The sequence below is a fragment of the Dermacentor andersoni genome, chromosome 2 (genome assembly GCF_023375885.2).
Source record: "Dermacentor andersoni chromosome 2, qqDerAnde1_hic_scaffold, whole genome shotgun sequence".
Lineage (NCBI taxonomy): Eukaryota > Metazoa > Arthropoda > Arachnida > Ixodida > Ixodidae > Dermacentor > Dermacentor andersoni.
The window spans coordinates 14,655,080-14,680,497 of record NC_092815.1 but is presented as its reverse complement, the minus strand read 5'-3'; the positions used below and the strand labels follow the sequence as shown (position 1 = coordinate 14,680,497).

The following is a 25,418-nucleotide window of genomic DNA, read 5'->3' as shown; positions in this document are numbered from 1 at the left end:
TGCATATGATTAACTGCACACATCGTCAGTCGTTCTCCAAAAGGGGGTTGATATAACATAGAATTATTTTTTTTTCCAGCTAAACAGATAGTCTTCTTGTCTCTCCTGTTTTATTTGTATAATCCTCCGTCGTCAACAGTGGCGAACAGTCTTCAGTTCCTTGCCCAGAGCTCACGCTCGACTGCATCCCGTAATTTGTTCCAAAGGAAACGCCATCACTGTATCTGTCGGCGAGAGCACAACACCAATGCATATAGGCGTACACTCATGGTTAATTTTCCACGTATACAACTGTCTCGCCAAACATATAAACAGTCGTGAGCCCAGCGGGTAATTTTCACCGCGTATATTTATAAGCGTCGGTCCGCAGTTTTCAGTCTCCCGACAAGTGCATTCTTTCAGGACACGGTGGAGTCCGCATGGCGCTGTACAGTTTGGTTATTTTACCTAACCTGTACCTAATATATTACTTTTTTGCCGTTCAGGAGATTATGGCCTCACTAATGTCTTGTTTTGCTTTCACGCAACAGGTATGGCTGCGTCATTCCTCTTTCATTTTTATGGCTGGCTAGCCGTATACTACGGACAGTGTCACTCGGAAACTCTTGTTTGAGTGGCTGTCTTAGGCGCTGTCAAATCCTGCTACCGGCGCTGTCATTAGCTGTCATCTGATATCATAGCGATTTTGTAGCTGTGATATCAGATCATATCAATATCACGTCGCAGCAAAGTAGCGGCGATCTGATATCGCAGCTACTTTGTGGCGTAATCGGATCAAGCAAGCTGGCGAACTGAACAATTTCACATAATTTCAGAGCGTTCTGAATATAGCAGTGCCGGCTATATTAACATTACAAAACAGGGCACTCACCAAACAATCACGTTGACCTTTCGGAGCCTCTCTATAGGTTCGTCCCAGGCTAACTTTACCCAAGAAATTAAAGTATGCTGGTGCAGTATACGAGGACGCGTCTGAAAATGAGTTTTAGCCATTCGATAGAGCAGGTCCTCCTATTTTCCTTCAAATTACATAGTTAATGACGAATAATTAAGCAAGTTCGCACGTCTTATGGGAAGAAAGTTCCCTGAAAGAATGGTAGAATATTATAGGAAGCGACAACCCCCCCTCCCCCCCTCCTCTTCCGATTCACCACTTTGATAACTTCCTACATATTACGCAGTGAGTGAGAAAACTTTATTTCGAATCAAAACGATTCGCGTCCGGCGAGTTAGTGGGCTGGGGCACCCGCCGAGGTTACGGCCAAGAGTTCTTGCCTCCTGGCGGCTTCCTTGGCCCACTGGACTGCCCAGAGTTGGTCCTACAGGATCGGGCTGAGCAGCGCGGCCCGCCATTGCGCGCGGAGGCTGTCGATGGAGGCTTCGCTCTCATTGTCCTGTATTAGTCACTGGCATTCTCATAGCATGTGTTGTTCTAGCGTGGCTCTGGTGCCACTACTTGGCATCTATCTGTTGTGTACACGTCTGGATAAATAGTGTACATTAGTATCGGACTCTTGTATGATTTGATTTGTAGTTGTCGCCACTGGACAGCTTGCGATATACTGAGTTGTGGATGGGGTGCTGGATAAGTGCATCTTTGCATCTTGTGTTGGTGATGTCGCTGAACCCAGCCATTCTGCCTTCCCATTCCCATATTTCGGGGGGCTCTGTCGAGAAGCCTACATTCGTCGCAGCTCGGAAAGTGAGCCCTCGAGCTACGTTGTGTGCTGCCGCGTTAGGGTTGTCCTCTCCCGTTGAGTCGGGGGTGTGGACTGGTGTCCATGGGATTTGGACGCATCTGTCTTCTCTTGTGGGTTTTTTTTTTTTTTTAGTGTGTTTAGCGCCTCAGCTGAGATGCGGCCGTTCGCGAAGTTGCATAGTGCCGTCTGGGAATCGCTGATTATATAGCATGCGTTGGTTTGTGCTATGGCTAACTCTATAGCCGCTTCCTCCGCCGTGTCGCTACGTGTCGTCTCTATAGTATATAGTTATTACGCAGTATTTCTTTTTTTATGCATAATCAACAAAGCCCGAAGAACACTGCATCTCACTGCACTCCGATATGTCAACTCGTTTAATATTGACAATAGTCAGTGTCCTGTCCTTACTCTTAAATTTATCCAGGCTAAAACGGTTCGTCGCACTTAGGCCCTGTCCCGGTATGCAGCGTTACGGAGAGGCATTGTGATTGGAGCGTTGCTCCTGTAGATCATGGCTTGGCTTAGTATCGGACACTGTCACGGGCTGGCCGAGGGCTTGTGACTTCTTTTATATAACTTTTATGCACTCACCAACTCCTACGTATAATTTTAAGGTGCCATACACGGTGTTCTAACATTCAAATCGTGTCAAGTTTAGAAAAAACATATAACCTATCACTTCACACGACACCGTGAATACTGGTATTTGCCAAGGACACGTACTAACTACGGCTGCCAGCACATAGAACGTTTCTTTAGGGTTAGGCTCCTTTGGTCGGGATTGCTCAGTCAGAGGTAACACGGACGCTGACCAAAAACATAAAAAGAAAAGAAAAACAATGTTTTTGGCCGGCGTCCGTTTTACCTTTGACTAAGAATATTTGTTTGCCACACATACGGAATAAATGCAGTTTAACTGAAATTTTGGCCAAGGAATGACTTATTTGTTAGGTGTAATGTCATCAGCTTGTAGGTGTTTGTATTGCTTATCCTGATCACCTGGACTCATATGTTTTTGCTAATTTTACTTGTTGCGCATGTTCGTAAATACATGTTTGATTAAGCTGCTTTGATGATCGCCGACAAGAGATCAGTGAGGTTGGGCCAGTCACGCTGCTGAACCTGCAGCTATCACCTGGCCTTCCTCGTTGCAAATCCTACGCAGCACATTTGTGAGACATAAAATCGAAGTCCGAGAAGTAGTAAATCATTAAACCATATCTGTGTTTCAGTGTACGCTGATAAGATTTTTGAATGCATAATAGCAGAATTGAATAGTTTCTTTATTTATTATTTGTGGCAGCGGACGTCAGCTGATGTTTTGATAATCACTAATATTATTAACTTTGGGATATTTTTTTAATTATAATGTTAGGACACACATGCTGCAATCGCGGAACACAGGCTGAGTATAGTCTGTGATCAGATCTCCGTCTACTAGTAATTGTCATGCTAGCACTAGAATTTCTGTCTTCAATATATACCGCGTTATTTAACTTTGTCGTTTTCATACTTTTCCTAGCGCTGAAGCCGCACCGTCTGTAATGCGCCACGTTTTGCGTTGTACTACTATGGTACTAGAGTTCCTGATGCAAGGGTTTTTGACAAAATATTACGATCAACATAGCTGCAGTACGTCGTGTACTTTTCCCGAAACTGCTCCCCACACATGACACGTTTTCTCAACACACTCTTGGCAGCGCTTGGCACAAGGAATTGCGTAATAATTAGAAATGAATAGAATTTCGCTAGAATAAATTAATGCACAATTTAGTTAATGCACAGAAATGTTTCACCTTAGGCCACGTTTGTACATCGACATAACGCGGGCACTGGCTTGCACCAATCTCGCAGCTGGAACACGGATTCTCAGGGGAATCACTAGAGCACACTAAATTACGCAAATTTATTTTGCTAAACATTCGTGTTCCTACAATTCAATGTTCACGCTTAATTCGGTCAGCCTTGTTTTTTCATCCTGCTCCTCGTTGAGCTCAATTCGCCTCGCAGCATGAAAGAATTGGCATAACTCGCTCCCATGCGGAGCTTAGCGCGTGATGCACCCGTCCGTGCGCTTCCCGTCACGACTGTACGCCCGCCAGCGGTTCCCTCTACGCATTCCTCGGTCATCCCTCAATCACGGCGTCTCACGACAGCTCTTATAGGCGGGAACATTCACAGATTAATGGAAACCACGCCTTTTTGCACCATAATTAACAGAAGGACGACTCTCGCCGTACATGACAGGGACGAGACAAAGGTGTCTGCACCGCTTCCTGACACAGTATTCCTTATCGGAGTCCGTACTACTGCAATAGGCAGGAAACTGGCCGGACCTGATGGCTTAAGGGGATGTGGTGCTTTGCTCATTCGAAGAAGCCCAGCAGCCGGTCCGCCACTACAGCATCTTAATTGACCGCCGTAGGGAAGGCCAGTCCCGATGAATACCGTGCAACGCTACGTAAGCTTTAGCTGGCCTCTCGCGTACAGAATCCAAAGGCCTATTATTTTGCATCCTGAAGGGTTCGTTGTTGACCGGCGCTCATTTGCCTGACCAGCCGGGACAACCAGTGACACAATAAGTTCAGTTACCGAACGGCTACAAACATTTGTTTGTTGACTACTCTATCGGTGGCTTCGCGAGGTGTACGTTCTGGTTTCAGCTGGCTCATTCGGATGTACAGTCGGCGTCAAAAGTGTACGGACCGCGGGATTAGAGAAAAAACTTGAATACTTCCGTAGCATGGGTAGGCATCCTGATATTGGGATTTCCACTATGTACTATATAGTACATATAGGAAAAGCTTTACCAGCTACAGTTACGAAGCACTCGGAAAGTGAACGTTTTCTCAGATGCCGCGATCTGTGAAATTCTGACGCCGACGCTACGTGCCAGTTTCATTTGCGCTGTTCGTCACGCAGTTTAGTGAAGCGATGAACGGCCGGACTAATTGGTGCACGTTCGTGATTGTGTTACGCTGAGGCATAGCACTGGAAGAAGGAAAGGCCACGAGAAGGGAAGGAGAAGCGATGTTTTCCAGTCAATTGTCAACTACCACGAAAATTCTGCGTGAGGAAGCGCCGCTTGTGATGCGGCGTAAGTGAACGTCTAGCACGACTGTGCTGAAAGAGGTGCGACTTCTCATGCGGCCTCTGTGATGGAGTACGCAGCTGCCGAAAAATAAAGTGCCTCTGAAGGCCAAGCCGAGAGCGCCACGTGTCGAAGGAGGAGTAGCGAAGGCAGAGAATAAAAATAAGGTGGGTAGCGAGCGAGGAAAGGGCGCGCCGACAGAGCTGAGGCATTCGGTGTGGCGGTCACGAAACCACGAGGGCTCGAAATGCGTGGCGAACGCTGGCTCAGTTTGGTGACCCGCCATTGCCGTCGTCACACTGATGGGCGCCACCAGGACGCTTCTGAAGCAGTACTTTCTCTGACCACCATAGTCAGATGTTCTTTGTTTTGGGGACAAGTATGGGCACAGGCAAATTAGAAAATGGCAGAAAGCTTCACGTGCGAACTGTTCCACGAAAGAAGAAAAGCGGGTTTGTTGTCTGCCTGATCGTTGTAAGAACAAAAAAGGCAAAAATGATGGCAAGCTTTGGTTCCAGGCTTACGCGTCACCTCTACAAAACAAGTCGCCTCCACAGAAGACGACGTGTATGTGCTCGCAGTTTGATCTATATGTGACTTCGGAATCATGATCACTTGGTTGCATCGAAATGGCGTTGCTGCTCATTCGTCTCAGACGTCAACTGTCAGTGATATGCACGCATATTTGCTGCACGGATATGTTTCTTTTTTAAATTTTAACTTAAGATCAGTGCGAATTCCAGCCTGCTAGGTATTAGCTGACCCCGGTTCTACGTTTCACTATGCTGCACCGTAATAGCGGGCCATAATGCAGACACGACATCTGGAGTGCAACCCGTGCGTGAACCGGTTGTGCGCGTAGAACGCAGACACTCCTGCGGAAGCGAACGCGAGAGAGAGAGTGGAGACTGCAAAGAGGCAAACCGGTCACCGGCCGCAGGCAGACGTGAAGATTCGCCTGTAAAGGGAAACAAATATGAAGGTTACAGAGTTTTACTCCTGGGCACGGCCTGCTGCCCTGAAGTCCTTGGCACAAGATCCGGCCTCGTGTTTTCTTCGGCTGCTCGTTCGCACGTGTGCTCCTCGCAGGAAAGGACGACTGGGGCCACTACGCGCATTGCCACGTGTGGCGAAACCTGGCTTTCGCCTACGTTCTGCCAGCGTGGGTATACCGGGCTGTCTTTATGCTTGCATGCTGATTGCCAGCGATAAAAAAGCGTCATCGCGGAATGACATTCGAGAGAAAATAATAATGTGCGAATGTCTTCCTTACTACTTCATGATGACTGTGATTGGTGGATCGTAATTGGCGTTTCATTTTTTTTCTTTCTTTGGTCCCAACGCCAGTGTTTCCCATGAGAGGAATCGTATGGTGGGGGCTTCAAAGTAATTGGGATCATACGTGCTTCACTGCAGGGACCAAAACGCGGGTAAACTAGCGTTCTTGCGGTTCCGTGCCGCCATCAGAAGCGGAACGGGAATGGAACCGGTGACTTCTGGACTCGAATACAAAACACAGTAGCTAGCGAGCCACTGTGATGATCCACTTGCAAGATTTGGACCGGGCACTTTTATCAAACCTCCTAGGTTGCGTTACATAGTTCACGTTTGGCATGTGTAAAGCCAAAAAACAAACAAAACAAAGGAAGAAAAAAGAAACCGAAACCGGAGCCGAAGCCACGAAAATCTGTAATGGCGAAAAGTAGTCACTTTGACTGAAATGTCAGTGGACGTGCGCTGCCCACGCATGCCAGTGACAACCACGCAGGGGCGAGCAGGTAATCACGACGACAGAATGAAAACTGAACAGCGACGGCGACCCGGCGAGCAAATATAGCGCGTGCGCCAAGCGTAGGCGCCGTCTGCAATGAGACTCTGCGTTGGCCCAGTTGGTGCCTGCCAGATTCAAGCTTAAACTGCACAACGAAAGGTGGGCAAAGAGAAGCACAGAGACGAGTGACCGTCTCCACTCGAAATGGCAGATGAACAGTGCAAGTAAAGGACAGGGAGACAGACGGCGACAGCACGAGCGCCGACTTCCACCCCCCCGAGTGCTCGTCCAGCCGCTTTCCTTGTACTCAGGCTGTTAATCTGTTAGCACGAGTTGCCATTTATTGGCAACCAACGATTTCTCTGTAGCCGCTATGGGCAGAAACCGGCTTACTAAGAGGGTTCTACTTAAATTGAGGACGACGCAACGAGATATGGAAAGAAGAATGATAGGTGTAATGTTAAGGGATAAGAAAAGAGCAGATTGGGTGAGGGAACAAACGCGAGTTAATGACATCGTAGTTGCAATCAAGAAAAATAAATGGGCATGGGCAGGACATATAATGAGGAGGGAAGATAACTGATGGTAATTAAGGGTTACGAACTGGATTCCAAGGGAAGGGAAGCGTAGCAGGGGACGGCAGAAAGTGAGGTGGGCGGATGAGATTAAGAAGTTTGCAGGGACAACATGGCCACAATTAGTACACGACCGGGGTAGTTGGAGAAGTATGGGAGAGGCCTTTGCCCTGCAGTGGGCGTAACCAGACAGACTGATGATGATGATGATGCTATGAGGTCACTCCTCACCATTCCCTAGGCTCTCGAAACAACATATTTTACCAGGAAAACCAGGGAAAGTAGGCAAGAAATGCTATCGCTTTGATAGCATGCTCCTTGATATGAAAGGCCAGTGCCCGGTCTCTAGCGTATCAAGCAGATGATCTATGAATGCGGGTGGTCGGTGTGGATTCGCAAAGCAAGGGCCATATAATGTAAAACTGTTCCAGCCTCTCTTTATTCCGATCTCCTGACATCAAATTTACGTCATCGCCGACCCAGGCATCGGGCGGTGACCCGCAGCCTTGTTTGCCGCAGGCCAATGAAACGCTCTCCTCCTTTATAGGAGGTCGCTTTTGTTTGCTTTCAAAGCGAATAGCATTGCCTACGTTGACAGGTCTTTTTATCTAACTGACTGACCATGGGCGAAGAGCACACATAAGGGGAGAGGGTTTTGATGGAACCGTGTTAAGGCAGTGAAAAACATATATAACAGGACGAGTAGGGCAGTGCTGTCGTCGGCGATTGGACCGCTTCTCCTTGCTTAGCTTTCAGTGGCTGGAAGAAAAACGCGGCGGCGTGCAACGGAAGGGTGAAAGTGCCGCTAAAACGGGTCGTCAGTTAAGTTGGCAGAGCGATGTCACGCGTACGTGCCGAACAGGCTCGACAACCTTATACTGTCCCGCATATTTTTTTCCTATACGCAAATAGATCCACTCTCCCTGGCATCACCGAGTAGCCAATGCCAGAGCGATCGCCAAGCAGCCATCTCCTATTTTTACCGGAACGTGGCAGTCTCCGGCTATGCTGAAAAAACTTGTTTTGTTCGGCATATTAGTGCATCTTTAATGTGTACACGTCGCTTTGAGGCGGTGGGATTTCGTGGTTTTCTGATGTTTCGTGACATAGAGGTGAAGTGGGCGCAGCCCGAAACGTTTTGACCAAGAACGGAGGGCTAATGGTGAAAAAAGCGTAGAATCTGCATTTTTTTTTTTTGAGTCTTATGCATAATCAGTGTGTACACATCATGTCAGATGAATATTTGCGGCTTTCCTGTCGTCGCGCGACAGACAAGCGGAGTGGGGGTGACCCGAAAAAGATTTGATCAATCGCGGAGGGCTGATTGTAGAAATTGAATAGAAAAGCTTCGAATAGCGTTACGTTGTAGTGCCTCAAGTCATCCAATTAAAGCTTTGATGCCCATAAGCTTCAGCAACACACAGCAGTACTCATCAAAGCCAGCGACTGAACGGGCTGTTACATTTCTTTGTTCGGCGAAGCTGTCGTCAGGCCTTACGCTATCTATAACTATGATTGTTATTTCTCTCTCTCTTTCTTTCATGGCAAAGTATCTGGAACTCCGCTTCAATCACGTCATTCGAGCCATGGGGTGTATAACGTTCTCCTTACAAATGGTGAGTGCTCTGGATCGATGACTACTGCTATTTCCTATATACTAAAAAATTTACCTTTTCTGTACACGTTATTTATCGTTTAATTTTCCGCAGCTCATCTACATGGCGATCGTGCTTTACGCACCGTCACTTGCACTTTCCCAAGGTGAGTTTTGTTCCCAAAAGCAGAACGATTTATTGGGAATGTACTAAGCAAAATGATATTCGTGAGCAGTTATAATCGACTGATAGTTGTGATCATCAGTATATGTATATAGCACAGGTACAGTGCTCACAGAATGAAACGCGACAGCGAGTATTTGGTAGAACCCGGCATATGTGCAGAGAACTCGAGAGTACCATGTCATGTCGCTATGAATCTGGTCACCAAAGGTGACTTGGACTCCGGTCTAAGTGTACGCATCTAAGTTACGTCGATGTGACACGAACTGCAGCCGGTGGACACGAAAGTATGGGCATTAGTTAGCCCTAAATTGACGCATTTCATTCCGTGAGCACTGTACGTAGTACGTAGTAATACAGTCACTTCGCATTTGTAACGCATTGCGTTCCGTCACCAACAGAAGCAGGAAACAAATCGAACCGATAACTTCTGCCCTCAAATACAGAAGAAAGTAAGTTTTTTTTTTCGTGTGTTCAGTTAAAGACGTTGTGAACATATCAGGTTATACTGGCTTTCTAGATTAACTTTATAGTGATGTGACGTTTGTTGATTTCATGTTTATTGATATTTAACACCTAGCGGCAGGCGAATAGCCCAAGTTGCTTTTGCACCATTAAACTTGATTTCCACATACTCCACATTAGCTCTTATAACGTTGCATTACAGTCTTAAAAGGCTTGGTGCTTATCTTTACCTGCAACGATAAAGGTCATCTGCTTTGCTTGTGTTTTCTTCCTTGAAAACTCAGCGCTAGCTACTTTCCTGCCGAAAATGCTGTATCACGCTGATAACGCGCAAGCCGTTCGTGACTTCGAAGTGCCGGGCTCGCAGCGTTAAAGAAAGGAAATGCGGGCAAGACAGGTAGCAACTGTCCTTGTAGGACAAGATAAACTCTAAAGGGTGTACATTTTTTAAAGAGTGAGGTTGCACTGAAGTGGGAGCAGTCTCAAGCTCGATAGTACGCTCGCGGCTGAGCAGACGACGCTATGAGCTGGGAAGACACATGGCCAACAGATATCACTAGGTTTCACAGATCACAATAATCTGGGACATGACGCCGTCTGCAGTTGCTACACTACTGTTAAACAGAGCCACGATAATAAAACATAGTAGACTCGGTTGAAGGAAATTTCGGCGTTGAAGGAAAGCGATACCGAAGGTCACTGAAAGAAGCAGGCGCTACAAAGGCTATTTAGGACATACAGTACCGCTTACCTATAGAAGTGTGTAAATGTGCAGCTTCATAAAAGTTACAAGGGGCAATAGTGCCAACACCTTTACACAAACTTAAAACAGTTGCACCCTTTGGGGTGTATATATGTCCCACAACAATAATCGTCGTCTGCCTAGCCTGCGTATCTTTTCTGAAAGCTCAGCGCTCGCCACTTTCCTCTCGAGAATGCTGTATCACGCTGATAACGCGCAAGCCGTTCGTGACTTGGAAGTACCTCGCTCGCAGCGTTGAAGAAAGGAAATACGGGCAAGACAGATTTATTGTTGTGGGGACAAGGTAAGCCCCAACGGGTGTAAATTTTTTTAAGAGTGTACAATTTAACATGTCTTTGTCAGATGACATACTGTTAATATAAGCTCCTTCTAGTAGAAACTGTGTTACTTTAAGCTTGTGCTCTATCTACCTATCTAGTATGGTCGTGCTCTGTTCCCGCAATTTTTAGGTTTTTTCAATACCTCAGGCCTCCGTTACCTCATTAGCGTACCACAGAGCGGCAACCATATGGAATGCATCAATGACCTATCTGACGTGCGCAGTCAACGTGTCAGTGTTGAGCTCCGTGATGCACATGCTACAATTAGTTCGCCAATGCTTTCTACGTGATTGCCACTTCCATTGGCAAGCATACCGGATTTCATGAAACCGATGTTACCTCCCGAAAATTCCGCTACGCGAAATAGACACCACCGTGCCACGACGAAAATACGACGGAAATACGCACCACATGGGTGGGCGGTTTAGAGACCACGCGAATACCGTCACAGAGGCTCTTTTTTTGTCCATTGTCCACGGTGTGTACATTCGCTTCCAGAAAAGAGATCTACATTCACTTTACTTTTTCCTCGAACGGCACTCATCCATGCACAATCACGAGGTCACACAGATTTCCACTTTGTCATGCGACTGTCCCCACCATTTGCACAAACATGCTGGCTTCGGTGCATGTGTTCACCTTGAGGACTCGGTTACCCGAGACCTTTTTTTCCTACAGCGTCCGCTCGAAGAGATAAAGATCTAGACACTTGTGCTCTGACCACATACGCGAGTGGCTGATTGATACGTGTCACGCGAACCGAGGACAACGCTATGACGAATGATCGTAACGGTGCATCGTAATGGGAGGTCCGTATAGATACACATGGCAGATGCTACTTTGAAAGAGCGCATACGAACTAGCACCAAGTCAACTGTGTTAAGCCAGATCATTCTTTACGAACAGGAATCAGTCCTTGTTTTCGTGACAACTGTTTTTCTTCTTGCAGTGACGGGAATCAGCGTGTGGACGTCGGTGCTTTCCATAGGCATTGTCTGCACTTTCTACACAAGCATTGTGAGTGCAACTACGGCGCTCATTTGCATTTTATTGAAGCGTTTCAAAGTGAGTCGTAAGGCACAAGTGGACGAGTACACTGTTGTTTTCTTTACTTTCTCGGGGAGCGTACAAGCTAATCTTGCCTCGGTCCCTGTCGCCTGGCTAGTCATTTCGCCGGGCGTTGTTCTCGAGAGGAAGAACAGTTGCAAGTGGCTAAGGATGTGTAACGCGTACAATTTTAAAAATTGATTTTTAATAATAATATTTTAAAATAAAAATATTATATAAGAACACTGCAAATTATTTATAGCTTCTATTTTATAAAGCCCAAATGGTGTGATTTGCATACGGTATAAGTTGCTCCTTTTTTTTTTTTTTTTTAGCCATCAGATGGCAAAGCAAAGGCCAGTTCGAAAAAAGAAAACGCAGTGCAGATGGCCGTGGAATCTAAGTATCTCAATAACATTCAGAACGAGGGATGATGTCGTAGGTGTTCAAGATCAGTGGCAACGTCAGAAAACAATCGCCGTGGTTGCTCAGTGGCTATGGTGTTCGGCTGTTGAGCACGAAGTCGCGGGATTGAATCCCAGTCACGGCGACCGCATTTCCATGGTGGCGAAATTCGAAAACACCCACGTACTTAGATTTAGGTGCACGTTAAAGAACCCCAGGCGGTCCGAATTTCCGGAGCCCCCACTACGGCGTGCCTCATAATCAGAAAGTGGTTTATGCACGTATAACCCCATAATTAACGTCAGAAAACCGGATAATTCAGCCACCTGCCGCTTTCATCACTCATAATTCACATATCAAACAAGATGATATGCACAGCCATGTTCATTTGTGTGCTTATTCATTCTCACTTGGAAACATGATTCTGAAACGTTAGGATCATCATAACTAACTTTGTTGGCATAGCCATAGAGAGAGAGAGAGAGAGAGAGAATAAACATTTTTATTGGGTGAATGCAGCTTTGGAGAGGCGTCCTCATTCCAGAATGCCTTGAGCTCGGGCCGCGTCCTGGGCCCTCGCAATCAGCCGTTGCTGATCCTCGAGGTCGGAGCTGGCCAAGGCTCGCTCCCAAAGCTCGTTAGTGGGGTAAGGGTTCGGAGGATTTAATGGTGCCGCTCTGCAACCCCCTACTATGTGTCTGAGGGACCCGGGCTCTGCGCAGAAGCGGCAATGCGGAGAGAATTGTGTAGCACTGGGTTTTGAAGCCGTTCTTCGGGGGTTCACATTGAACAATGCGTTCTGATCAGATTAGGAAATGAGGGATTAATGCGGAAATTTTCAGTTCGAAGATTGACACCACACTCTTACCTTTTGCAGGGTGGAATGAAAGCTGTCGTGTGGACGGACGTGTTCCAAATATGCCTTATGTTTGGCTCCATGCTCATGATCGCCATCCGCGGAGCGTACGACATCGGCGGCATGAAGGTCGTCTACAACAGTGCCTCCGATGGAAACAGAGTCGAGTTCTTCAAGTAATACGCCACCCTTGTGGGCACGCTGATAGTTTAGCTTACTATACGTAGCTTCTTAGCCTAATAGAAGGCAGCGCGGACGACCTCCTTCTATAAATAAGACCAACGTCGTACTGAGTCCCACCACTTCATCCCATCGCCACGTTCCTTCTTTTTCAAGCGAAGCTTGTATTGGCTCACAAGTTTCGGTGGCCATATAGTCACGTAAAAAAAAAAGAACTGTTGCTCCCGGAGCAGAGCACCTGCGGGAAAGGACGGCTTGATGAATTGACGGCTGCGCCGGCGCCGGAGCGAGAGACATTAGCAAGGATTTCACCTGCATAGGCGCGCGCTCACGTCACGAGCGCAACCAATCGGAGCCGTTTCCCTTCCTTCGGGGAGGAAAAGGGCAGAAAAGGGTATCGCGCGCGCTGCGCCCGCTTCATTTCCATTCAGTTCATTCTAGGAAAGCAGATGGGATGGCCACGCGTTTTGCGTTCCCCCGAGGAACTGTCAGCCTTCGACGAGCGGCGGCGAGAATACGCCTGTGAAAAGGCTCGCTGTTACCTTTGGGGTTACTTAACCGTGACGAAGGTCAGGTGCATGCAGGACACGCTTCGCTTATCCCAATTTCCCGGTAGAGGAAGGGTTGGTCATTTTTTTTTGCGACCTCTATAGATGTACTCAAAGGTGACTCATTCCACAAGAGACCGAACGACGCCAAAACATCACAAATTAGATTTCATCGCTCATTTTGTACACACGTCACTTAATAGCATGAACGTGGACCTTGTTATTTCCGCAAGTGTATATGTAAGGACAAAGAATATGCCGAATCTTTTCGCAGTGCAGGCACTCTTCTCGGGCACCATAGGCGCCGACCGCGGGGGGGCTCCGGGGCGCGAGCCCCCTCCAGAGTTTGCCGGGGGGGGGGGGGGGCTTAGCCCACTCCCCGGGCGATGCCGAAGCCCCCTCCTTCCCCCCCGCACTCACACATAACGTGCCGTTACCAGAGCTTTGTCACCCACATCATATGAAGATCCTTTTGACTTGCGTCGATCTTTTCACTTGAAACTTTACCGGGACTAATAGCTTACTGCATCACTTTTGGCGCGGATGTGCACGGCTTTTAATTCATACTTTCGCTTTATTGCGGCAAATCCTGTCAATAGGAGGACACGCACATTAGAACCACTTGCGGTGGCCACCTCATCCATATTTCCTCACTTCAACATTGTTTTAAGTGTCCACTGTAAGTACGATGCATAGACAATATATTTATATATACACACAGGACAAAGTTTATTATATTTTTTGAAAGAGATCGAGGTAGCCAATGAAAATTATTTCTAAAGGTATGGATAGCCTCTGCCTAGATAATGAATATGTTGCTGTATGTTCACCACGGTTCAAATTGCTTTGCGTGCTTTTTTAACCATGAAAAAGACATATAGGCTTCAGTGACCCCTTCGGCAGAGAATTTTATCAATGTCGTGTGGAATGTACGTAAATGTTATGTGTCTCAGTATTGCTTCTCTTTCCAGTAAGCAGTGCTAACGACTCAGAAAAGAAAACATTTCTAATAATTTACAACATTCATTAGGGATTCGAACATCGTCAGTTGCATGCAAAGGTCATAAATATACGCAGGGTGTCCCAATTAACTAACCTGCACCAATATTTAAAAAAGAAGAGCAATGTGTTACTCGAAGAAAACCTAGTGCATATTGTTTACATTACAATGGAGTAGCTGCCAGTAATGTTTTGTCACTGAGATTCAATTAGACAATCGTAATTAATTATCTAACTCGAGACATACCATCTTAATTATCAAAGCGTCAATGAGGCATTTGAAGGAACAGCCAAGGGGCATCTAACTGCGGTATTTTCAGCGACGTACTAATTGCGTAATAATTTTTTTCCGACTGATAAATAAGCTCCGCGAAATATGGAGAATATCACAGGGCTGCGTTCCCACCCGGATCATAAAGCAGCGCCCTCGAACAGGGTCCATCTGAGTTATCCAGAACGAAATAAAGGAAATAAAGAAAAACATCGTGATCGAGCTTGTGCGTTATCTGCCGTGCCCCGGCCGAAATAACACATCGCGTTTGGTGTCAGTTGGAAACAAGCTGCGGTAGCTGTTGTCTTTGCGTAGATAAAATGCACGGATTTTCTTTTTTTTTTTTTTGCCAGAAGACATATCACAAAAAAGCGAATTGACAACTCCAGTGCAAAAGTTTAAAGGTGCGTTTTGTGTCCCAGTCACCATGTCTTCTCTAATGAGCAGAAGGTAAACATGATCTTTGCCTTGGGATCTGCAAATGGCAACAAGAGGAAGGCCGCATATATATATATATATATCAGTCATAGAAGTGTGGCGCTAGACCAAACGCATCGACTATCACAGAAATTATGAAAGCTTGAGACGAACCGGCAGCTTCAAGAAACAACGGCGGAGGACTCCATCTTTGAGTCCTAGCCTACGCACGGATGTTCTATGGCCTCAAACCTTCATGCTTCCATGCGGGACGTGGCCGCCCAGATACCAATTTCCAAGTCATCAGTTTGTAGGATTCTAAGTGACGGCCTTTCAGCCGTACTATCTTAACCAGCACCAATGCTTGGAAGATAAGCACCTGTAGAATCGTCTAGATTTCTCGAATTGGGTCCTCACGGAAGCCGATGAGTCACCGGACTTGTTGAGCAACATCATGTGCACAGATGAAGCCAATTTTTGCAAGAACGCTAAGATAAATTTGCATAATGCACACTATTGGAGGGGCTCCAATCTACACTGGGTAAAGCACAATCGGCACCAGTACCAGTGGTCGCTCAATGTGTGGTTCAGAATTTACGCCGGTGCTATCGTCGGTCCCATCTTCTTCGATCACACACTGAACTGGACAGCGTTACCTGAACGAAATCCTTGAAGGAGTGGTGGATGAGTTTCTCAGCGAAATCCCGCTGTCACGTCTTCCACTTCTGTGGTATCAGCAAGATATGACACCCGCACACAGCAGCAGCCGAGCACGAAACTGGCTGGATGCGACTTTTCATGCGCAATAGATTGGAAGGCACGGACCTGTAAATTGGCTGGTTAGGTCACCTGACCTCTCCCCACTTGACTTCTTTCTTTAGGGTTATGTGAAAGATCGTGCTTACGTGATCGAGACGGACGTCAGATTAGTTCAAGGTAAGGCTAGCGGATGTCTGACGTAGAATTCGGCGTCAGTCATCAAGAAAGCCACTGAAGATGTGATAAAACTGATACAGTACTGCGTAGCTGCGAAAGACCTATTCGAACACGTCCTCTAGGCTGGTTCAACGGAGCTTACGAATCATAGATAATAACGGCACACTGAAATTTGATGGTTTTCTTTTTGTGGAGACATCCTGCTTGCCAATTCGGCTCATTTAGAAGTGGTATACTTACTTTCTTGAACGTATCGGTTTTGCCTTTTTCTCTACACGTTGGCCGCTTCCCGGTCTGTTTATTTCAGTTTTGTTTTTTGACACGAACCTGTTTTTGCAGCACGCATACACTTTCATGAAAATTAAAACGCTCACTTTAATTTGGCTGTGGTCCGAAGCAAGTTTGTGGCGCGAAATATAGCTTCGCGCACACTCTTTCGATGAGGTGAGAGCTAAGCCGCAATTTTGAAACATTTTGTGCATATTACATTGCTTTTCACATTTCGTGCTTGGTCAGAGCGGCGCTTCGGCCGCGTTATCAAGGGGCATTTGTTATCAATGTGATCGGTCGGCCTTGAGAGACGGATAATAAGTGTGACGTAGAAATTAGAAAAAGGAACAGCTGCGAAGCCATGAAACCTGCTGTTGATGCTCCTTCCATACCCTTATCAAATTATGGGCTGTCTCTTCGGGTTTGCGACAGGCAATTCAGTTGCTCTCAATTAGCTTATTTGAGGGTGCTACTTTATAATGCGAGTGGTAGTGCACTCACGTGGTATTTTTCATACTTCGTGAGGCTTTTTTTTTTTTTTGCAGTCGGAGAAATATTGTGCGCAATTAATACGTCGCTTAAAACACCGCAGTTAAATTATATATTGGGGTGCCTACAAATGCCTCATTGACACTTTGAAAATTAGGACAGCACTTCTGTATAGTTAGATAATTCATTGGAATTACCGAATTAAATCTCAATAATGAAAGAATTACTGGCGGCTACTCCACTGTACTGGAAACTGTTTTCTTCGAGTGACACAACTGCACCTATTTTAAGTCTTGGTGCGTGATAATGTGGGAACACTGTATAATTCACTCAGTAAGCGAAATGAGGCCAAGCTGGATTCACTCGAAATCAGCATCAATAGCAGTCATGTGCAGGAGCGCTTATACTTGGACTCACAGAAAAAGAAAAAAAAAAAAGGCGCAGAGGCTGCAGTTTTGATAGCCAAGGTGATAATCAACTTGATAGCCAAGTTGATGGCCAATTTGATAGTTGATGCAGTTGATAGCCAAGTATGCGACAATTACACGAAGGAAGGTTACTCCACCGAGAGGACACAGGCTGTGAAATTGAACGGTCTCGATCCTACTATGAGGTCTTGTATATACTGATATAGCGCCGTCACTTCAGCGCTCAATTCTTCGAGGTTACACGAAGCTCCTTCAAGTGCAACAAATATATATATGGAGTTAGGAGAGCTGGTCGAACCCCAGCCTCCCCTCCCCCTTCCCCCCCCCCCCCGTAAATATGAAAGCTCTCCGCCTATGCAGGTTCTATCAAACGCTGGAGTGGACTTTTGAGCCTTACAATGAGCACTAATGTGACCTGAGAGCTGTTTTTCCATATTATATCGATGCTCATACAATCTGTCATTCAGACATCTGCCCGTTTGGCCAACATGTGATGAACCACACGACAAAGAAACAGAATAACCTACTTTCTATACACAGCCGACATGCTTCTGCCCATGTTTTTTTTTTTTTTTTTGCGCACAGCTGTTTATTTTCACCATTTCCTGCATTCATCTTGGCACACATCAAACGAAGACGTTTCGGAGGGGAAAATAAAACCCGAACACCTGCTCGTTTGCCTACTCTTTCCAGATTGTGAGATACGCCGTGAACACTTGGGATGGTAGCAAACCTGGTTCCAGAAGGGCCTGTTCGACCATGGTCTACAATGTTACGTTCCCTGAGCTGCCTGAGCATTTTTTCTGCAACAGATATGATCACATGGTGAGAATAATGTGCTCCTTTGAGGCGGCTGACCTATTAATGAAAACTGCTTTGCAGCCGATGCACACAAGACTTGTTAAGTGCATTGGCCGGCATGATTGAATGATGCTTCTATTCATTACTTTTGACTGAGCTGAATTGAAGGAGAGTATCGATTTGCTAGCCCTTGGATTGAACTGCCAGCAAACAAGACACGATGAGAAAGTAATTTCCAAATCTAAAAACCTTAAACAGTTATCGGCCGGAAGCTCGTGAGTCAGAGTTAGAGGATGCAAGGTTGTTTTAAACTCTCAGTTCAATCCAAGCGCTAGCAAACCCATCCTCTCCTTCAATTCAGCTCACTCAAACGTAATAAAAACAGGCATCATTCAAACATGTCCAACCAACGCACTTAACCAGTCTTGTGTGCACCGGCTGCAAAGCAGTTTTCATTAGCAGGTCCACCGCCTCAAAGGGGCGCATTATCCTCCCCTTGTGATCATATCTGCAGCAGAAAAAATGTTCAGGCACCTCAAGAAACCTAACATTGTAGACCAGGGTCGAGCAGGCCCTTCAGGAACCAGGTTTGCTATCATCCCATATGTTCACGGCGTATCTCACAATCTGGAATAAGTAGGCAAACGAGCAGGTGTTCGGGTTTTATTTTCCGCTCCGAAACGTCTTGGTTTGATGTGTGCCAAGAGGAATGCAGGAACTGGTGAAAATAAACAGCTGTGCGCAAAAAAAAAGAAAAAAACATGGGCAGAAGCATGTCGGTTGTGTAAAGAAAGTGGTTTATTCTGTTTCTTTGTCGTGTGGTTCATCACATGTTGGCCAAACGAGCAGATGTCTGAATGACAGATTGTATCAGCATCGATATAATATAGAAAAACAGCTCTCAGGTCACATTAGCGCTCATTGTAAGGCTCACAAGTGCACTCAAGATTTTGATAGAACCTGTGTTTTGCACAGAGCAGATGATCAACAGACAAGGGACATATTGGAAGCGCTTGAGACCAAGAAGCGTGGCGATGCTCGTATCAGCGAACCCTCATATTCTCTATTGACAAAGGAACTGGCATATTTTGGGAGCGGCGCTTAGAAACTGTTCTGTATCGTGTTTTCGTTGCATTATGCAAATGACGGCACTGTTTTTTCTTGATGTTTTGACTCTTGGCAGCAGCTATTTCTTACTGTGTCGAGAAATAAAACGCTCCGTTGTTAGTGCGCCTACGTGGTTGTCCCGTGTCGTCTTCCTTCGTCCGTCGTTTTATTTGGCGCCTTCGTTGAAAACATGTATAACCAACTCGCCCACCAGCACGGGCTCAGTGACTTCATCTAAGCGAAACATTGTGTACTTGCTGACATACAATAAAAGAACCACATGAAAGCTATATATATACTATATCAGTATGCAATAGCATGTGTCTTGATACGTTTAAAAAACTATTCTATGGGGCATTCGTATAGAAAGCGAGAATTTCCTCTTTATTGAAATTATAGTGATGTTTAGGCAAATCGAAACGCCTTATCGTGCATTCTTAGAGCTGTTCTCTCTTTTTGGCTATGCCACTGTATCCTGGCGAAGTTCGGAGTGGCGCCACTTATGGCGTCGTTGGAAGAAGAAAAATAAAGCAACTTGTTTTTTATTGTTGTTTCAATCTATGTGAGCGAGATTGTCTCTGAGGAACAAAGATAGGATTTGCGTTTTATCGATATTTAAGTAAAATCACTTCTTCTATGACCAGAATCTTCAGGCAATTTTAAAAATATGCATCCGTGTTAAAGCAACAATAGTTGGTATAGCTTTTTTAATGTATTAAGGTTCTTGCAAACCGCTGAGCTACAAGACCTTATTGCTTAGCGTATAAAAAGATAATCTTTTTAGAACGGTGGCCGGTGTAGAATATCTATATACTTATACTGCTTTATAAGCTGAAGAAACCTCGCTATTTTTTGCTATTAGTCTGCTTAAAAAGAAATTTCTTATGGTTTAATTGGCAGTAGAAAGAAGGTTATTAGGATAATTGCCGTTTTATATCCGCTGCATATTTGCAAAAGGGTATGGTGTGTAAAAACGGTGCCTGCATGTGAAGAGATTTGGTATATTTTGTTCCTGAAATATAGGCTTGCTGCAAAAAAATGTTCGTGCCGTTGAACATGATAGGTATAAACTATGAAATGAAGCAATAAGACCGAACGTATTAGGCTTATAGGCCGTGCTCTTTGTCGTGAAATCGCCCAGGATCGTTTATTTTTTTTTTTTCTACAGCAAGAAAACTTGAGATAACCCTTGTACGGCCGGTTGCATATTTTGAGATAGTGGTAGTGTACGAATAAAATTTTCTACCCATAAGCTTCTTGCCCAACATTGCAAGCTTAAAATAAAATTTCCCGCTGAGACAATACCATCACTTCAAGACGGCATACGAATTCTATGCTCTGACGTTCGCACACAAGTGAGATGTGGCGCACTCCGTTGTGAGAGGAAAGGCACGCGAAAGTTATATACCGGTAACCAGGAAGTGCGCTCTTGAATGGAATGTGCTACATATGCTTGAATATATTGCAAACATGACGGCACGCTAAGTTTGCACATTTGTAAACTTGCCAGACAGGCCTAACGTAAAGTGCAACATCTGTGCGAGGAAGTAAAGTTCACCTTAAACGACATCTGCGGACCACTTCTCGCCGGTGTTTTCGTGGTGAGCTAACCTCCTCTTGTGCAATTTATTGCTCACCAGCTTCAGCCTCGACCCGACCGAGAGGCACACCGTCTGGGGTCTCTTCATCGGCTGTTTCTTCACTTGGATGTCGGTGTACGCAGTCAGCCAAGCAATGGTTCAGCGATACCTCACAGTTTCCAGCATAAAGGGTGCTCGAATGTGAGTTCAAGAAAAGTCCTTACTTATTTCCTCAAGAATTTACGCAATTAGAATGTAGAGCACCTCTGGTCCTTGCTCGTGAACTCCGACTGTTATCTAAGCTTGAAAGTGTCAGCTTTATGACCTGTTTGCACTCTCGAGAGCCATGCAAGCTACCTGCTGGCGCACATTGACCTATGCACGAATGCATAAGCATCCACCGTGTAGCATGGACGCATGCAGAAGTAACTCTACTCTATCTCAGTAGTTCCTTGCAGCACTGGGGAAGCTACAAGAATTATTAACCGATAGGAAGGCCGAATGCACCTCGAGATGAGCTCATCTGCGCTGCGTCGTTTGCTCAGTACCTGCTTGCCATCCTGTCGATACATGTTCCATGGTTGGTGTATTGGCGCAAAAATGTTTTGACGTCATAACCATAAGCTTTGTTTGCATGCATGCGACCGCGGCGCTTCGCTTCACCTGTGCGCTTTTCCTGCAGTTACCTTGCAGCTTCTTTGGCAAGTAGTAAGGGCGAACACCCTCATAAATTACCTGCGGCATAGCATCTGTTCGGCGTCTGCTTGGCGTTCGCTCGCATGCTAGAGCAGGGTAGTAAATTGATGATGCAGTGAAAAATTACGCCGTTAGAGCGTTCCGCATCGCCAACGCATCACCAGCGCTAATGGTGTGGCTCCATCTGCTAACTAGAAAACGAACCAGTTTTAAGGCTCGGAGCCATGTCTGTATAGTCCTAGCAGCGCGAAAACAAACAGCTCATTTCAATAATTACGACAAAACATACCTAATGCTTTGACCTTAGCGTGAGATGCGACTTAGCAATGACGGATTTTGCAAGTTGTTTTCTTGCTGACAAGGTGGAGAGCGAGTCGTCGTCGTCGTTGTAATCATCGTCATCATCATCAGCCTACTTTATATCCACTGCAGGACGAAGGCCTCTCCCTGCCATCTCCAATTGCCCCTGCCCTGCGCCAGCCGATTTCAACTAGCAGCCGCAAATTTCCTAATTTCGTCGCACCACCTAGTCTTCTGTCGTCCTCTACTGCGCTTTTCTTCTCTTGGCACACATTCTGTAACACTATTGGTCCGCCGGTTATCTATATCTAACCTACGCAATGCATGGCCTGCCTAGCTCCATTTTTTTTCTCTTAATATCAATTACAATATCGGTTAACCCCGTTTGCTCTCTGATCCACACCGCTCTCTTCCTGTCTCCTAATGTTGCGCCTAGCATTCTTCGTTCCATCGCTTATTGCGCGGTCCTTAGCTTGTTCTCGAGTTCCTTTGTGAACCTCCAAGTTTGTGGCCCATATGTTAGCACCGGTAGAATGCACTGATTGTAAACCTTTCTTTTCAATGATAATGGTAAGCTTCCAGTTAGCATCTGACAATGTCTGCCGTATGTACTTCAGCCCATTTTTATTCTTCTGTAAACTTCCTTCTCATGATCAGCGTCCCCTGTGAGTGATTGACCTAGGTAAACGTACTCCTTCACGGACTCTACAGGTTGACTGGCAAACCTGAACTCTTGTTCCTTTACCAGGCTATTGATCACTATTGATCATTATCTTTGTCTTCTGCATATTAATCTTCAGCCCCACTCTTACACTTCCTCTGTTAAGGTCCTGAATCATTTGTAGTAACTCGTCTCCAGTGTTGCTGAACAGGACAATGTCATCTCCAAACAAAAGGTTTGTTGAGATGTTCGCCATTGATTATCACTCCTAAGCATTTGCAGTTTAATAACTTGAATGCTTCTTCCAAGCCTGTAATGAGCAGCATTGTAGAGATTGTGTCTCGTTGCCTGACCCCTTTCTCTATAGGTAACGTTCTACTCAAAGCGGGTGGTCGGCGCTGTATGGGATCAGTCATGTTACTGTACAGTGATGGCGGTTAGTGCGGCTATTACCGTTACCGGCTGTAACTGCCACGGCGATTCGCGGTATACGACGTGCATACGCAAACGTCATAACATGTCACATATCGCGGTGGCGTGTCACGCAGCGAGCAAAAATTAAACTCTCTAGTGCGGCGAATAATCAGTCAGTTACGCCCCGAACAATACACCGCTGCACAATAATATTGCCTGTGTATGCCTCGTACCTTCGGCAGAGCTGCAGAGTATTTGTGAGATGGAGTTTAGCAGAAGTAGGCCACGAAAAACGATCCAACAATAGCTACTTCTCAGGCAAAGCTCATTTTTATTCGGGCCTTGCAGATGTAGAGATTAGGGGCTAAATTGAGCTGATGTGTAGAAGCGACCATGCACACGTGCACCTGGCATGTGTAACACGGTGCCTTTTTTGCTGCAGCGCCATCTGGATCAACCTTCCTGGACTGGCGTTTTTGATGTTGATCTGCGCTCTAGCCGGCCTCGTCATGTACGCACGGTACCAAGATTGCGACCCACTGCTGACCAAGAAGGCGACAGCCCCTGACCAAGTAAGTTGTAAGCCTTTATGATTGCTGGTAAAAGAGGAGATACGGTACTGAAGAAAGGATGTACATATTATTATAGGTACCTTTCTTATTTGTTTTCAATTTGTATGCTAGTTTCTTTTTTTATCTATCATAAATTGTACTTTTTCTCTGGACTGAGAAATATGCTACGTGAACCTTTTTAGTGGAAACAGATTTTTTAAAATAATATTCTATGGCAGAATTAGCACTTCAGCGCTATATGCTGGATTGTTTGAAGAAGCGGTCTTGCACGACAAATCGCAGTGTGACGTTGGCAAATTAACGAAGTCGCATTAATCAACTCTGTATTTGCACCTGACGCAATAACAACTCATGCTTCAATGTTTGCTCTAGCTACTTCCTCTATACGTCATGGACATCCTCGGAAGCCTGCACGGAATCCCTGGCCTATTTGTCTCCGGCATATTCAGCGGCGCTCTGAGGTAGGCTCTAACATATACTTATAGCAATTCACATATGGTGTAGAACTGGGTGCCCATTCTTGCCACCATTTATTTAGACAAAACGTCAGCTTTCTCGCTTTCTTTAGCGCTATAGGCATGCATGGCCAAACCAAGCAGTCACTTTAACACATGGACAAAGGTGCTTATCAATATGCACTACACCCTCGGAATTTACAAAAAAATAATATCACGGAAGCGTCGACTGCACTGACCTATATATACAGATCGGTGACATGCAGACGCACTGGAGGTCGCACTGCCTGTCACCTCTTTACAAGGGCTAGAAGCGGTCAGATCGGCGACACTATGCGCAAACGCACAAAGCGATTGCCGACGCGAATGTCACGTGTTACGCTGTTCGCTTCAACAGTGCACACGATATTCCTTTGTATCTTAAAAACAAAGGTTACGGCGCTAAGCAGACGAGGACGAAGTGAGACACAAACGACACATACGAACGCCATATATGTGGCGCCCGTTGTGTCTCACTTCGTCCTCGTCTGCTCTGTCCTTTAACCTTTGTTTTTAAGTGATGAACCAACTAGCTCAGCAACAAGTTTTGTTAATTCCTTTGTATCCATGATGCCCCATCTCGCATCGCCACAAACAGCCGAGTCACACGGCTACAGGTGTCTGCAATGATCACTTTTACTTAGAGCACAGCTCGTAGGCACCCGTTCCTACGACGAGCGTCGACGTCGGCGTAACCGAGCGAACGAGCACAGCAAAAGATGAAAGAGCACACGCAGAGCGCAGCGGTGGACGAAAGACGCGAGAAGAAAAGCGTAGTGTGGCGACGATGGCTACGAGATGGCGCCAGAGTAGCGCGCATAGTCTGGGAGGTCAGTCTGCGGCAACTGCTGTGAATCGCGCCCACGCGTCGCCCACGCGCTGCCTCTTGCGATCTCCAGTTAAGCGAGGCAGTCGCGCCAGACTTCGCTCCGTTTTCAACGTACCGCACGAGACAGATTGTCCGCGCCAGCCAATATTTCGCGAAATGAAAACGCGTATAGAGCTGCGCTCACATTTCGTATTAGGAAGTCTCGTAATCGTCGGTGAAGTTTCTAATGCCAATACCTCACATATGTTCGCAAGCTCCCTTTTCGTTTTATTGTTTATTTCTTTCCACATGTGCGGGTGCGAGTATTACGGGGGGAAAAGACATATGAGTGAAAAGCGCATCGCATACGAAACATCTTAACAAACATTCTCACAAACCGGCTTTTCGCCTACGCGACTGCTTTGGTAGTCATTGCAGGGCGTGTATCCTGCTGATGCAAACAGCGTAGCAGACGATGCTCGCACCGGAGAGTGCTTTGTGCGCTTGCGTATACTGTCGTCGCGCTCGCCGCTTCTCGCCTGTATGAGGTAAAGGTATGAGGCGCTGACATGCCGTGAGGTCGACGGTGTTGCTATATTATTAAAACCTTACAAGGGTTTGTGCTCATATGCAAGCGTGTACAATGGTACAAGAGTACAAAATTCAAAGGTGAAAA

At 46.0% G+C, this 25,418-nt stretch overlaps 2 protein-coding genes across 2 annotated transcripts in view; one reads left to right on the top strand and one right to left on the bottom strand.

Moving 5' to 3' along the window:
- LOC126542907 (phospholipid-transporting ATPase ABCA3-like) overlaps nt 1-25,418 on the bottom strand; it is a 157,697-nt gene that overhangs the window by 114,829 nt on the left and 17,450 nt on the right. The gene's annotated exons all lie outside the window — the stretch shown is intronic.
- Nucleotides 1-25,418, top strand: part of LOC126542941 (sodium-coupled monocarboxylate transporter 1-like) — a 74,443-nt gene that overhangs the window by 31,881 nt on the left and 17,144 nt on the right. The window contains exons 3-9 of the mRNA XM_050190063.3: nt 8,688-8,753; nt 8,847-8,898; nt 11,413-11,480; nt 12,793-12,947; nt 20,858-20,998; nt 23,311-23,440; nt 23,813-23,901. Coding sequence (XP_050046020.1) covers nt 8,688-8,753; nt 8,847-8,898; nt 11,413-11,480; nt 12,793-12,947; nt 20,858-20,998; nt 23,311-23,440; nt 23,813-23,901 — 701 coding nt within the window. The remainder of the gene's footprint in view (nt 1-8,687; nt 8,754-8,846; nt 8,899-11,412; nt 11,481-12,792; nt 12,948-20,857; nt 20,999-23,310; nt 23,441-23,812; nt 23,902-25,418) is intronic.